The sequence below is a fragment of the Haemaphysalis longicornis genome, unplaced genomic scaffold (genome assembly GCF_048455015.1).
Source record: "Haemaphysalis longicornis isolate Haplotype H1 unplaced genomic scaffold, Haemaphysalis longicornis Haplotype H1 scaffold_8, whole genome shotgun sequence".
Lineage (NCBI taxonomy): Eukaryota > Metazoa > Arthropoda > Arachnida > Ixodida > Ixodidae > Haemaphysalis > Haemaphysalis longicornis.
Genome location: NW_027526445.1, coordinates 183872190 through 183888138, shown reverse-complemented (window position 1 = coordinate 183888138; position 15949 = coordinate 183872190). Strand labels below are relative to the sequence as shown.

At 47.8% G+C, this 15949-nt stretch overlaps 1 protein-coding gene across 1 annotated transcript in view; it reads right to left on the bottom strand.

The window, feature by feature from the left end:
• LOC144148613 (protein Skeletor, isoforms B/C-like) overlaps positions 1-10959 on the bottom strand; it is a 42545-nt gene extending 31586 nt beyond the window's left edge. The window contains exons 1-4 of the mRNA XM_077680123.1: positions 10911-10959; positions 7940-8074; positions 2627-2702; positions 1756-1858 (exon numbers count right to left, since the gene is read on the bottom strand). Of these exons, the coding sequence (XP_077536249.1) occupies positions 1756-1858; positions 2627-2702; positions 7940-8074; positions 10911-10959 (363 nt within the window). The remainder of the gene's footprint in view (positions 1-1755; positions 1859-2626; positions 2703-7939; positions 8075-10910) is intronic.
• Positions 10960-15949: the final 4990 nt, after the last annotated feature.

Genomic DNA, 15949 nt, shown 5'->3' with positions numbered 1-15949 from the left:
TCAAAAACTTTTTAATCACGTAGTAGTTTTTCTGTTCCATAACTTATAAACTTTTATTAAGTACCAAACAAATCTTCCCCGACACCTCAACACCCTTCAAAAAGGGTGTTCATTATTTCAATATCCTTTTTCGCAGAAGGGTCTAAAGCTACAAATTAGGGTGTTCGAAACTACGAAAAGGGGCGTAAACAAAAAAGTGTAAGAAAAGGGCTGTAAGATAACATCGCCAACTAAGAAAAAAGGGGAAGAGACCTCCAACTTTGGAGGCATTTTTTACCAGTTTACACGAGTGGACTGAACATTTTCTACAAGCGGGAGGTGTTTTGTACCTCACGATGTTTAAGGCAATATGAATTGGCATAATTTATTACCAGTGATGCTGTTTAAGCTTGAGCTAGTGTTAGTGGCGTTAGCAAAAATACAAAGAAAAAGAACTGAGGCACCTGTAAAGGGTGCACCACCGCACATAGGGTGTTATAAGAGTGAAGTCGGCTTTCGAGCTTGTCAGAGTGCGAGCACAAGGGTCGTATGTGTATGCGCACCTCTGACTATACCATTTCAAAGGTACTAGTCTTTTTTGGATTCTAAAAGGCAAAAAAATTGGTGCAGCTTGCAATAATGGCGCATGGCTGGAGAAACAGCATAGCTGGGGGTCGACCTAGCTTGTTTCCCCCTTGGATCCCCTGGCAGTGGGAGGGGGGGGGCACACTGGAACAGCCTTGTAAAATCCGGTTAAACTTTGGCTCAACCTTCAGCGGTCATTCTAGCTTAGCAAGAACATTGCAAAGCTTAGCAAACATAACAAAACTTAGCAACACCGGAAGAACCTAGGTCGACTCCCAGTTCCGTTGCTCTTTTTTTTGCAACTGAATACCTATTTCACGCACTTTCAACACCCTAAACAACGCCAGGCGTGTTGCAGTCGGTAAACATCTTTTTCGCCACACGACTATCGTCTTTTTTTTAATTTTGAAGGTTCCAATTGGTGTTTCACGTGCCAAAGCTAAACTTGGGGCATGAGGTATACCGCATATGGAAACGACCGATCATTGCATACTAGCGATTATTTTTTTTGTGTGTGTTTGAAAATTTATTTTGAGTAGAGAAGTATATGAGGGGATGTCTTGTTTTTTACAGTGCTATTATGCATCCAAGCATGGCCTTATTCAATGAACAGTTGAACACCTTTTCCACACCCTTTCAACACCATAAGAAAAACAGAGGGTGTTGAAGTTGATCAACACCATATTTTTTTCACACAAAAAGGGAGTTGAGATTCAAAAAAAGGGGTGTAAGGGCCTCCCTACACCCTTTTTTCACTTATGCTGCACCTTTTTTGGCTAAAAGGGTGTAAAATAGTTTAGTGTGTGCGCCAACGGTAAAACAGACCAATCTACCCGTCAATTACCCAAAATAGTATTAGAAATGAAACCAAGAAATTGTTTTTTCTAATCCCATATAAATCATGTATATTTTGTCACTGATCATCAAGCATAGCACGAGAGCTTCGAAAAATTCAGCGTTTCAAGCCAGTAATCATCATCATCATCTTCATCATCACTGTCGTCGGCATTAGGACATTAAGGAACGATTCATCCCCAGGCCCCTAAATTTCCTTATCCGGCACTGACGATGGTTCCAGCTTGGAGGGCCCATTGTCGGGTGCAGATGTTAGTATAGCAGCTCATAAGACGGTGTTATTCGGTCTGTGAATGCGTGCGCGACAGGGGATACTTAGGCGGGGAAAGGGCTCACGTCGGCTGCGACGCACAAGATGCCGAAGTAATCGTAGTCTTTGATGTTCTTCGGAAGCGTGAGGAGCACGTCGGAACTCTGGTACTTGCCCAGGACCTTGTCACTGCAGGCGGAAAGAATGAAGAGGCGAAAAAGATCGCGACGGCGCCGTGTGCACTGCTCCCCACGCCATCTCGTACGAGACACGAGACCAAACAACCGATAAAGAAAACATTTCTCAGGCATCCAGTGGCTGTAGCAGTACCAAAACCGTCTTCAAACTTTCGGGCCTTCCTGCCCGCGTTCGTGCGCGCGCGCGGAAACATTTAGGACGAATGGGGAAATAAATGACCTTGTTTCGAAGGTGGGCAGCGTTACACAAATAAATAAATCCATGAATTTGACGCCCAGCTAACGCAAGCCCCACGGGCCCCCAGCGGAATTGCGACGACACAGCATAATAATTAAAAGGAATTGTTTTATGAACTTTCGCCCGTGATAAGGATAAAATTTCGTTTGAACTGACACCCAAATGCAAAGAGGTCAAGGCGGGGGCATGATGCTTTCAAAATGAAGGTTAAGCAAGACTAAAAGACAGAAACATGCATGGTAGAGGCAATACGCCTCTACCATGCTTGTTTGAATTCATCCCGAAAGGCATTTCTTGATATCACAATTTGCAATTTTTTTCTGCCCTTGACCTTAATTTGTAATCTGCGCGAGAAGAGGCTGTCGATACATTGCAGTATGTGACTGATTTTTCCGCTGTCAACCAAATGCCGCAGTAGAGCCCTGCCCCCCATTTCTTCAGTGCTCTGAGTCTTTGTGAGAGGAGCCAACTCGACTGCATTAAATGTGGTAGTGTATGCTCCACTTTAGAAAGGGGCCTTACCTGCCGTTCTCGTCGTTTATTTGCGTTCCGGTTTTCTTTTTGGGCTCGTAGCCGTTGCCAGCCCAGAAGTGAGCCGCTGCACGTAAGCACAGATGGAATACGTCAGCGCTGGGAAAGCACACAGCGGCTTCTACCAGAGCTCTTCGATGTAGCAACTCTGGTTTCTACATCATTAAAATGAGGAGAAGCCGCACGAGAGAAGCCATCAAAGCGCACTATGCCGCAAGTAACCCTTAACTGCCCGCTTCCTAGGATGCGGTGCTGTGAGGAGTCTCCTCGTATGGTTTGTGCCGTTGTGCCCATTGTTTCTGCAATCGCACTTGGATGATCTGAAGAAAATCATTCGCAATACGCGTCTACATTGAACGCGTACCTAGGGGTTTGCTTTGGTTTGTCTGTCTGTCTGTCTGTCTGTCTGTCTGTCTGTCTGTCTGTCTGTCTGTCTGTCTGTCTGTCTGTCTGTCTGTCTGTCTGTCTGTCTGTCTGTCCGTCCATCTCTATTTGTTTGTTTGTTTGCACGTACGTTGGTTCGTTCGGTTGTTTGTTTGTTTGTTTGTTTGTTTGTTTCAGATACTTCGTCAAAACACAATGAGCTTGCGAGAAATCACTGGACTAGGACTCCACCTTCAGAATAGGAGTCTTAGGGCTCCCGACAAATGCTCCCCACAAAAAGGAAATTGTGCACAACGAGAAATGGCAAGGCACGACGTCTGCAAAAGCGTCGTGCAAGTCCTACACGGCACGAGTGAGACGAAGCCGTATCATCCGCCTCACACAAGCGCGAGAAGGACGAGATAAGGGTAAATTGTCGCCTGGGCGCTTTCATTCCTGTGCGGTAGCAGCTAGGGTAAAGTTAAAGCGAGTGTAAGGAGGGAAAAAGGGGGAAACGTAACAACAAGCAGCATAGAAGGGTGCATACAGAACTGAGTGACCCGCTTGCGCGTGCGAGAAGCGACCGTTAGTCACACTGACCGCGGTTCGAACGAGGTCAGGCGACTTACAGTTATTTTACTTCACTCTGCTGCAGTGGCCTTAAATGGGATGATGATCATCATGAAACAAAATAGAATTTCGGTTCGTTGAAAAGGCATCTTTGTCCCAATAATCGTGACAACAGTTTTATGGCAAGCTTTGGACAAATACGAGATATCAAAGAAAGCAGACTACACAGCCACATTATTTCTCTATAACGTCACAGAACGTTGTTTTTTTTTTTTTTTAAGTGGCCGCCAGAAAAGGTGGCCGCCATGCAAAGCCATGGGCGAAAACATGACTGGCCGATTCCGGCACCCAGTTCCATAGAGTTTCTTACAGTATACACTAGAGAAGAATCTAGCGCTAGTGTGTATGCGGCTCCCATCAAGGCCGTCCGTGTAGTCATGGGCCGTCATACCATGCTCTCGCCTTAGTTTCATCATTGGCTTGGATCAAAACGTTTTAATGGCAGTATATTCGAACCATAGAGTTCTTACAATATACACTAGAGAGTAACCTGGCGCTAGCGTCTATGCGGCTCACATCAAGGCCGTCTGTGTCGTCATGGGCCGCGATTACACATTGCGCGGGCCTTAATTTCATCATTGGCTTGGACTGAAACGTTTTAGTGCCACAAAAACGCGAAGAATAATGTGCAATTATGTAAGTGGAAAATAAAAACAGGCTGTTTTTTTGAAACTAAGGAAAAAGGAAGTAAAGCGTATTTTTGCCGTAACGGTTGTGCCTGCTATTCCGCAGGCCAAGGTTGTAGTTGCGAACAAGGTTAACACTTGGGAAGGGGGGGGGGGGGGGAACTCACTAGAGACTCTGATTTTATTAATTTTACCATTATTGCAAATAATGGGTTGCTTGAAGAGTTTGGAAAGTTTTTTGAGCGTGCCTATTAAAACGTTGCCTTCGTGGTAAACCGTTGCACCGACCGTCAGCTAGTTTAACAAGGAAAAGGAAAACGTGGCGTTAAACAGTCGTGCACGATGACAAGATAGGACGCATACAAGCGCCCGTATCTGTCGTATCCCCGTGGTCGTATGTTGTCTTCGTCGAAGTACGTTTTGTTTCTTCTTTTCATCGGCTACAAATTTCGCGGCGGCATATTACCCGCTCAGTCATGCGTCCTTCGACTGCGGCATGAGCAACGTCAGGTGCGATCACGCAATGACTGCTGTTTCACCGAACACGGCTACCCCATAACAGGGAGGATTTCGGCTTCCTTGTAGCTCGTAAACGTGTTAATGCATAGTGAAGAAAGCAAATCCCAAAAACTGCTTAAGAATTCAATTGTCATGCCAAGCCCAAGCCAAAAAGGGGGGTCTTCCCATGAACCCCCACGACGACATGGCTTACAAGGCGCAGTTTCCTCTGTAGTATACTTACTAAGAAACTCTATGATTCCAACACAGTGCCACAAAAACGGAAATGACGGTGTGTTATTATATCAGTAGCAAATAAAACAGGCTGTTTTTTAGCTAAAGAAGAAGAAAGTAACGCGTATTTTTGCTGGAACGGCTGTGCCTACTATTCTTAGGTCAAGCTGGTAGTTAACAATTTCAATAATTTGGGAGAAACTCATTAGAGACTTTCATGTTATTAATTTTACCATTAGTTCAAATGATAATTTGTTTGAAAGCTTGGAAATGTTTTTGAGCATGCCTATGAAAACGTCGCCTTCATGGTGAACCTGTGTACCGACCGTCAGTTACAGTTTAACAAAACTTGTTGCGGAGCGAGTTTGTTCATATTTGAAGATAAAGGAAAACGTGGCGTTAAACAGCCGTGAGCGAAGACATCTTCGTCGAAGTAGATTTGGTTTCTTTCGTTTCGTCAGCTACAACTTTCGCGGTGGCATGTTACCCGCTCAGTAATACGTTCTTTCGACTCCGGCATGACCAGTGTTACGTACGATCACGCACTGCCTGCTCTTTCACCAAGCACGCTGCTCTCACGGCTCACGGTTACCAGAAACATGGAGCATTTCGGCGATTTCGTAGCTCGTAGATGTGTAAATTTAGACGCGTAGACGCGTAGTAAATTTAATTCCAAAAACAACCGCTGAAGAATCTGGTTGTCATGCCAAGACCAAGCAAGAAGCTGTGGTCTTCGCATAACCCCCCCTTCCCCTCCCGACGACATGGATTCCCAGGTGCAGTTTCCTCTCTAGTATACTTACTAAGAAACTATATGCCTAGTTCAATTTGATAGTATCCGATAACTATGTTTTTAGTGTTTAGTGCTGCGGCCCTATTCTCGACTGTACAAATTTTTCACAGTGAATTCGCCACGTTTTTTTTTGCGTAAGCACGACGTAAGAAATCGGTTACGTTGGGCAGGTACAGCTATGACGACATGCAGTGTAATTTGACGCTTCACTCGTAAAGGTCACAACGAAGGTATCAAATATTGCGCATAGAAGATATAAAAACCTTGGCATCTATTATAAAAATTAAGACGGTCGCTGAGGCTGGCAAGAGAAACACTTTTCTGCAGGTCAAACACTACAACACGATCGAGTAACGTTGATCCAAAAGCGAACGAAAGGCGGATGTTGAGCTAAAGAACATCACACAATCTTTTTTACCGTATCTATTGCTTCTTTCAATCGTTTATAGTAACATAGTTGGGCTCTCTGCTTCAAGATTTGCTGCGTTATCACCTTCCCGAGTCAGTATATTATCTCTGTGCCTTCCCGGCCGCCACCGCCGCCACGCTATCGTCTGCTGCTATGTTACAAGTTTGTGGATTGATCACAGAAAAAGGCGCCCGCGACCATCGCTTATATGACACATTAGAGGAGCGAAGCGCTACGCCTGATCACCGCGGAGCGTATCGATGTCGCCGATTCACTCATTCGTTAAGCTCGACTTCAATCTGCGCTGTAATGAATAAAAAAGTCACTTTTCTTTATTATTTTTGTCTTGAGTTCGATCATGTGACCCAGCAGGTTACTAGGAGGGGTGTGGACAAATGCCATGCATTGGGCTCTCTCTGTCATGGAGAGGCTTGTACTGCCCCTTTATGTTGCGGTTACGCTAGACAAGAAATTTTTAATTTATTGCCTAGCAAAAGCAAAATACTACACATTATTTGTATGCTCCGTGATCGCTGACTTCAAGCAATCGACACTATTATTTCGTTAGGTAGAAAACATGCTTTAAACAGAGCGTCATGCGAAACTGCACCTGATGCGAATTCACGGGAATTTCATGGCGCCAAAGGTCGGTGAAATGTTTTGCCGTATTTCCAGACAACAGCAGCCGCCATTTTGAATCTGTTACGTAACATCACGTCACTCTTACGCAGGGTAAAGTTGCCAATGCGTGACGTGATCGTTCCCACCATGCTGTTCAAATACGTCACGCTTTCTCAGCCAATCACAGAGAGGGCGTGTATTACAAGCAGAATTGTTGAATAGCAAAGACAGGGGTATGTTGTCATTTCCGGTGCATTTAGTCTAGTTTTTCCTTGCCGGCCAAGAATTATGCGCTTTCAATAAAGAGAAATAATGCAAAACTTCAGAACCGGTGCCAGTAAATGTAATTCAACGTCATGATACGTCTGTTGCGGATTTCTGATCTGCCGCCAACATAGACAATGATGAGGATTGTAGAGACGATGAGAAAGAAGTGGCGCGTTTTGCACGCACGGGGAATGCGGCAGGCACGCGCAGAAGTTCGGAACACTGCGCTTGGACGACTGTGCACGGCCTTGCGTCGCTCTCTTCACGGCGCGAATAAACGCTGAAGATCGGCTTTCCCTTTTCGTAACAACGTCAACATGATGAAAGCACACACAACCGCTTTGTCAACCGGACGCACGTGACCAAAATCGAAAGCCAATCAGAAAAGTCTTTTCTGACTATAAATTTATGCAGTCGAGAATAGGGCCCCTGACCCATATTACACCCCACCTCCCCATGTGACGTCACGGTTGCGCGAACTTTGGAAGTTTTCCAGAACCCCCTGCGTAAAACGGAACATTGGGCGAGTTGGTACATCGTTAATAGGATACAAAGCGCAAAATGACGAAACACGGAGCAGACACAGCCCTGAGTCTGTGCCCTCTTCCTTGTGTTTCGTCATTTTTTCCTGGTTATCCTTTTAATCCCTGGCGTTTCTTCGCTTAAAAAACGTCTTGCCTGCGCTGAGTGAGTTATCAAGGCCAGTTCTTTCAAACAAAAAAAGTTGGATTTTATCTGCATGGCCCCTTAATGGCGGTGGGCTGGTTGAAAGCACAATGAACCTGCATCATATGCCATTGTGTGCGGGCACAGAGCACAACTGCGAAATGTTACGTCAAAAGAAGAATGAAAATAATCGATACCTGGACCATTGCCGTCGTACGTCATCCGTTTGATAAAAAGTTGGTTTTCTTTGGGGGCGTACACCACGCCTTTGAAGTCGTGTTTTTTAGAGAGGATAGCGCCGATCTTCACCCCGTAGTACTCTCCCAGGGTGCCTGTGGGCAGAGAAAAACAAACGTGATGACCGATCTCTTTTTTTCTTTAGAAATCACTCTACACTCCTGGTGCCCTCCCTGTCTTCCTGCAACAAGACAGGCTAGAGACGACATTTGTTCCAAAGGCAGACACAACGTGGGGTGCCTCCATCGCCACGGTTCGTTCCGCAAACAGTAAAGAGCGAATATGGACGGGGTCAAAGAGGAGACGTCCAACCCGCTCCAAGGCGCGGAGACACCAACCCGACAATTGGCCCATTCGGCGAGGTGGGGGCGAGCTGTCAGCGCATACGTCGCCCCGCGCTGACGCCAACCGTCGGCCATTTGTCTGCGGTAATGCTTGCGCGCGGGCAGCTGACTCGCTTGAGCAGCAATCCAGATTGCGCACAAAATCACGCTAAAAGATGAAGTTCCCGAACGTTGAATTGAAAGTATAAAAAAAAAACTCCGGTAATTCGAACCAGCTGAGTAACGTGCCTCCCGCATACGGTCTCGTGAGACTAAGCCATGGGAACACGCAGATTCCCCCCCCCCCCCCCAAAAAAAAAACGAAAAAAAAAAACAGCCCTACCCAGCAGAGGATGACCATCTTTTTGTCTTGGACAGCTACTGTAGCTTGTAAAATTGCAACATTCCCAGCTGCTAAGCTGGGCATTTCTTGAATAACACTTGTGAGTATAAGCTTCCTTTTCGTGACCCTCACAAATACCACCAACGACTGCGCCAATTTAGCAAAGAAGAGCGATCGCACATGTGTGCTCGTCACGTGGACCAGCATGCTCCAAAACTGCTTCTTGTACCTTGCTTTCACGCTTGATACGATAGATGCTGCAGTTGATTTTAGACCGTTATTATTTACAGATACAGATCGGTACGTCTTCTTCTGCTCTCAACTTGTAAACAAGCGTGTCAGTCGCGCCCGCAAACCGGCTTGAACCGAAGTGCAGTCACCGAAGTGTAGGAGATACAACGTACGAATCGCGTAGGCGCTAGTGTGAAAGTATATTCCGGCTTCACGGACCTTGCTAAGCTTAGTACATTCTGAAAAATAGCAAAATAGAGCCCCGTCAATCATGGCACGCATATCCAGTGCTCCAAGCTCAGTTATCGCTTGGCGATCGATTTCCGACGACCAGTGGGCAGTCAGCGTCGTCAGGACACAGGGTAGGGCAACTTTTCTTTAGTCGTTTTCTTGCTTTTAAGTTTTTACCTTTCTGGAAGGGTCAGACCTTCCTGATCAATATACAGTGCCTCAAACGTTTTTCGGCAATTCGCTTGAGCTAGAAGGGGCAGTTTTTCCAAAACCCAGTGACGAGCAGCCACTCCACTTTTATACACTTGGCACCACGGCGGGAATGGCTCATATTTCTTTCGCATGTAGATTTTTTTCGAAACCGGAACTGATAATTTAACAGTGTTCAGCAGGTTTTCAGAAAGTAGTGTGGCAAGCAAAATGCACGCGCTGTGGTTTATTGGACGCGGATGGCTTGTAATGGAGGCACTTGCGCGAGACGCGCCTGGATACGCGACTCCGGTGTGGAGAATCCAAGAAGGAAATCTCGATCCAGACGCCACGTTCGTGTGAAGCAACGGAACACATTATGAGCCAGGCAGTGGGAGCCCGCTCCGTATTTCTCTTCCCAACCCACCTGATATCGCCCTCTGCCTGCCCCCTCGTATTCTTTATTTACAACACACGCCCCCCCCCCCTTCCCCCCCCCTCCCCCCCCCCCCCCCCCGGCCAGAAAGGCTACTATTGGCCTTGCAGTTCAGCCTTTGACTAGGGAAGAAGCGTCACCGATGTTGTTGCAGTACTGTTAGGGCTCTCGATTTCTTCTGCCACCTCTTTTCTTTGCGCTTTATCTTTTCCTTGGGGTTATCTGTCAATTGTGGCGTCCGTGCGAGGCAAGCGATGCCCGGAGGGATGATTCGCACCCGTTGTGGTGCCTCCGTGTTACTTTGCGGGTCTCTGTGCAGCAGGACCACGACCTTCGTGCCACTCGCCGCGTGGTAGCCGCCGGGATCGTACGGGCGTCCATTTAGCTGTGTTGGCTCCATGTGCTTCTTGATGGCGAGCACGCTTGATTTTCGCTTGATGGTGGCGTGCGCACGGATGGACGCGGACGGACATTAGGAGGTCCTAAGGTACTCCGCACCGTTACAGGCGAGGGAGTAAGCCGTTTGACTCTCGGGTACTTACTCACGGTCGCAGCCCAATGGGTAAGACGACTGACACTATGTCTAGTCTACCAGAAGCAAAATGGCGACACGAGCTCTTTGGTGAACCTCCATGAGTGAAACTTAAGCGCAAACTGACACCGGGAGGAGAAAGGGAAACGACACTGGCTCTTACTATCAACTGAAAGATTTATTAAAATCGAAAGCACACATATACCATGCAAGACCCAACAATCCGACACGCGTGACCGTCGGACATGCCTACGGCCGTACAGGAGGACGAGCGCCCTCATTAAGCGCCGGTGTCGTTTCCCTTTCTCGTCCCTGTGTCAGTTTGCGCTTAAGTTTCCCTCATGGTCTACCAGACACCGGTGCCTGTGTGATTTTTTGCGATCGTAAATGCTATGCGCACGGACGCGGACGGACATTGTGCGCTCCTAAGGTACTCCCAAACTAATAACAATGCTCGTTCACAAAAGGAAGTGCGTCCAGTGCACTGGTCACGAGGATACCGCACATTCCTGCGAGAGCATAAGATGGAAGCTGGGCTTCCCGTCCGTGCCGCAGCGCGCCTTGCACAAGCGAGCTCGCAGCCTCGTCTCCCTCACCCCCTCCCCCCCTCCCCGAAAATGCTCTGCAAGAACAGGGCTGTTCTTACCTTGCGGGAAGACGGCGGCGAGCACGAGCAGGCAGGGCAGGAGGATCATGCTGACTCACTCGAAACTGCAGCAGACACAGGCGAAGCAACCGAATAAGCCAAGCTTGGCTGGCAGATCATACGGTCACGAGTAAATAGAAATGAATGGGTTAAATTGGCGAACCTGAACACTGGCGGAGGGCACAGCCGACAGGGAGCAACAAAGCAGGACCAGGGAAGAACGATGGTGATGATGATGATGAAGATGATGTTCCTTGGTGAATGTACACATAATCAAACAGGAAATCGGCCCAACATCAAGGGTATGAAAAAAGATCTTATTTATTTACAGTCTCCTGTACATAGAAAATTTAGAGAGGTTGACAATACTTTTTAAAGTAAAATCCAAGATTAAGAATCATAATATTAAAGAATTGGAAAGACTTCAAAACAATTACGTGGGTTGCCAGCGTAAAGGAATCCAGTCAGAGCGGGAATCGATTAGAGTTATCTATGAAGCTCACAAGGGCTCAGCACACGTCCCGGCGGCAGAACCCCGTCTCTGACGCCCTAAGCGAAAGCAGACTCGGTACCGATAATGTAATCCCGAAGCTGCGAAGCGGCTCTTCAAGAAGCTGACATCTGATCCTAACAAAATGTCGACATTCCATCAGGTAATGGTCGACGGACTCATCTTCATTACAGTAGCTGCAAAGAGGAGACTGCGTTAAGCGTGACCTATAAGGATCTGTTTAATTGTGGAACACGAGAGCACATAATGGTTAAGATAACCTTAAGGTTACGGGAAGGGCACTAATCTGGTTTCCACGGAAATTTAAGGTGATGAAAGTCTGCCAATGATAATAAAACAGATTCCTGTTGGCCTTGAAGTTTTAGCATTCTACGATACCTTGCCGCCTCATTCGTCGACTTCCTCTTCTTCACTGCCGAGTTCGTAGTGCAGCATGACATGTATGCCTGTGGCATAGAGTTTGATACTAATGTATACTAGAAAGAAACCTGCGCTGCAGTCGCGGGCCGCCATGGGCGGCGCCATTGACGCTAGCGACGTTCCTCGCCTACTTGGCTTATATAGCCATATGGCTTATTTTTTGTCTCGGAGCCAAAATCAACAAAAAAGGGTAACATTTTTTTAAGTGCGAATGCACTTTATAAGCGACCCCAAACCTTCCACCGCCGGCGGCGCCGTCCGTCCGCAGTCCTCCTCTCTATATAAAAAAAAACCAGCATCCGGCGCCAGGTTTCGATCCGAGGACTTTGCGGCCGCAGCGCGACGCTCTACCGACCAAGCCACGGACGCGACGCTGATGCCAGTGTTAGTGACGCGCTTTATGTCTTTAACGCATTCAAACTACGTCGTCAGCGGCGTGCGTTGGCGACTCAGCGGCGTTATAGCGGCTTGATAACTGCGTGGTGTACACGTGATACTACAAACCCGATGGAAGAGATGGAAGAGAAGGCGGCGAGGCGGTGGGCTGCGGGGGCCGAGCGCAAGCGCCGCAAGCGGGCCGACAACCGTGCATTCGCACTTTCACATTCTCCCCCTCGGGGAAATGCGGGGGAATTTTTTTCTTGTTCATCGTGCATGAAGCTTCTACGTAATCGCTGACTAATTTATCTTTCTATAGGTTCAATTTTATAATAACGAAACAAATTTGATAAACCTTCTACAGTAATATTGTTTTTTTTTTTTTTTTTTTTTTGCAGCCAGAGCCAACTTTTCAGCCTCTTTATGAGCCATGCCAAGGACAAGTGGAACGTGCCTGCCCGGTACATGACGGAACGTTCGCCGAAGCGCGGCTTCCGTAGACAGTGGCGCCAGATTTCCCTCTAGTGTATATTAGCGTGAAACTCTACGGCGTGTGGTGTTCCAAGTTCAGGCTCATGTGAATTGGTAAAACTAGGTGGCGCCACTCGGGGACATGTCATCATCATGAGGCTGCTCCGTAGATAGGCTGGGTAAGCACTTTGAATAAAGAGTTTGGTTGGGAGTGCACTGGCCTCCTCGCTGCTCCTGTAGTGTCGGAAGGGCGCTGCGGGAACAATAATAACCGAGTGCCCAGATGTGGCAACGAAAAAAAAAATTTCATCGGAGTACTCAAATTGGCTTACTTGCTTCGAAGGCGAACGCTTGGCGATGCATTATATCGTATCTGATAATGACGCTGATTTTTGGCGAATGGCACATAACGAAACAGAGGATCGGCGAAACATCAGTGGTAGCAATGAAGACATTATTTATTTAGCTACGGGACCCTGTATACGATGGCGCCGCTACGAGAGCGGCCTCTCATCTGATCGGCAGCCAAACAGAACCGCCGCCTTCCACGCATGCGCCGCTGGGTCGTCTCGGTATATGTGACTCATACTGCGCCACGTTCGCCGTGAAAGAGGAACGCCGCGTTCGCCGAGAATGAAGGCCGGGCCTCCTTCTGTGAGCGTTGCACGGGACCTAACGACCTTGAGCCGTGGGCGGCAATACCGCTACATCATAGGTTAACCAAGCGAAACCAAGACTCAACCGACTAAGCCAAGCTCTTGCTTTGCATATCCAAGGTTAGCTGAGCCAAGCCGCCAGCATTTTTTAGGTGCGCCTACCAACAGCTACATTAGGCCATTTTTAAGTGCGAATGCACTTCTTAAGCGAGCCTGAATCGTCCGCCGCCGTCGTCCGCATAGCAACAGCTGCGGGTGCGCGCGCTCCTCGTCTTCCTCCTCGTCTTCCCTAGCAACGGGGGGAGATGGGCGCGCGCTACTCTCCTCCCCCTCTCTCCGCTCAGTGACTGCGGGTGTTGGGCGCCTCCTCTCCACTCCAAGATCACGATATCCACCGTAATCGCGCAATCAACAACCGTGCATTCGCACTTACACACTCTCCCCCTCGGGGAAGTGCGAGGGAATTTTTTGCGTTCTCTGTGGCCAATATACTGTTGCTGCCCCCCGACGTTGTTTCTGGCGATCTGCGGTTTACAGAGGCATTGCATTGCGTCCGTAATTTCTGGCTGAATTTTTACATTCTCGCTTTTTGCGTCCACATTCCCCTCCCCACCCCTCACCCACTGCTGGCTCGGCGGCTAAGGGTTTGCGCTGCTAAGCCTAAGGATGCGGGCTGAACCGCGGCCGCGGAGGCCGTTTTAAGTGCTGAGCACTTCAGGCGCTCGCCTTGTCGTCCTAGCTCGCTCGGTGGAACCAAGCATACCACCACGGCGTTACAGTGCAGAGTGTCACGATCCCTTCGCCGCACCGTAACCCTGAGGCTTCGAAAGCCAAGCGGCTATGCCAGGATATACCTAGCGTGTGCTAAGGTTCAGCTGGTTATTCTTAGCTTTCCTGGTTGCCTAGGATTAGCTGATTATCATGCTTACTGCCTGCTCATCATCCAATCCAAATCCAATCCAATCCAAAACCAATCCAATCTAATCCAATGCAATCCAGAACTCCCGCTCGCGCAGTTTCAGGCAAGGGGCGCGCGAGCACTGCGAAGGCGGGAAATGTCAATTGTATGGGGTGGTAGCAGTAAGCGGGTAGCGGCGGTTCAGCCCAATAGGGCGAATCACTGCTCTGCACTTCCGACAGCTTTCACATTGAGTGGAACGGCTTTAATTTTTGTATGGTAAAGGCTAAAACAATAACAAAAAGCCCGGAATGCCGGGATTTTGGTGCATGTTAAACGTCCCCGGGTGATCTAAATTAATCCCTAGCCCTCCACTAACGCATCGCTCATAGCTCAGGCTTACCTTCTGCTCACCGAACTCCGCCCAAATAAAGTAGCCCACATTCTTTTCGTCTAGTTGGCCCAGTTGAAATTCTGCAGTGATTCAGAAAATTTTATCTATTGTTTTATTTGTTTACAAAAATTGCAATGAAAGCCGCATTTCAACGCTATAGTAAGCGAATTTGTTGCAGCGTATAGTACGAATACTGACCGAGCAGCTATCCCGAAGCTACCTGCGAAGATTTCGTCAAATTGTTTCAAGCGAGATAGTTTGTTGAGTAGCAAATATTTCCCTAGAAGCCGCGTTTCAACGGGGTGTGCAGACCCAATTTTGGCATTTGTGTTCAACCTCAACAAGTAATTTCTTAAGTGATTAATCGCGTCAAAATACTCATGTTCATTTCAGTGCCCACTAGCAGTTTATGTTTCAGCTCTTTTTGTTATAAGCACATGCAGCCTGGGCCTAAGGATCCGTCCAAAGGCCGTCCTTCGTATAGGGGCTGGGATTGAACAGTTATTGCTTGGGTTTTAAGGGCAATACAGGCGGCGATGAAATGCTGCTTTCTTCCAGTGCAAGGCACGAAAAAGCGTTGTTTTTCATTCATTCACTGAATTTTTCAGACAACTAACCTCTTTATTCTCTTTTCTCAAATTCACTCAAGGCTAGGTTGCGGTTTGCCCGCTGTGGGAGAGACCTTCTGGCTAACAATCAGTTTAATATTTATTCAATAAACATGAGTTTGTTTTATATAAAAAAGAAAATTAAAATAAATAACAATCAGTTGCTGCAACTCAAGCTGCCAAAGCGGGTGGTGCAAGAATTGAGGTCGTTCGGAGGCTGGCGTGCGCTGTGCTCCAACCACGATTGGTTTATGAAGCCCAGTTTCAGCGTCTAACCGTTCCCAACATGCGAAACTGGAAGTTATTCATAGAGAAGCCATGCGAGCCATCACCGGTCTCCCTCGAATCACCCCGATACCGGTCCTCCAGGAACACGTTAAGCTTAGCTCAACAAAATTGACGAGCTCATAAATCAACGCCGAGCTGTACGACTGTCAAAGTATGCATGTCTGCAGAACGGCCACCCACTGTACGACCACTTCAATTCGGGCAACTTGGCTCCTCCGGGAAAGTCAGGATGACCTTCCACCCTGGGGTTATACGATTATAGCCTCCAATAAGACAAACCATCTGCAGAAAAGGCGGATCAAGGAGGGTAAAAGCTCTCCTCCCTCCCAAATAACCCGGGACCGGACGATCAATGCCTCCTCTACACCGACGCTTCATGCACAGGAACACATGAAGTCACAGCGTGGATCAGCCC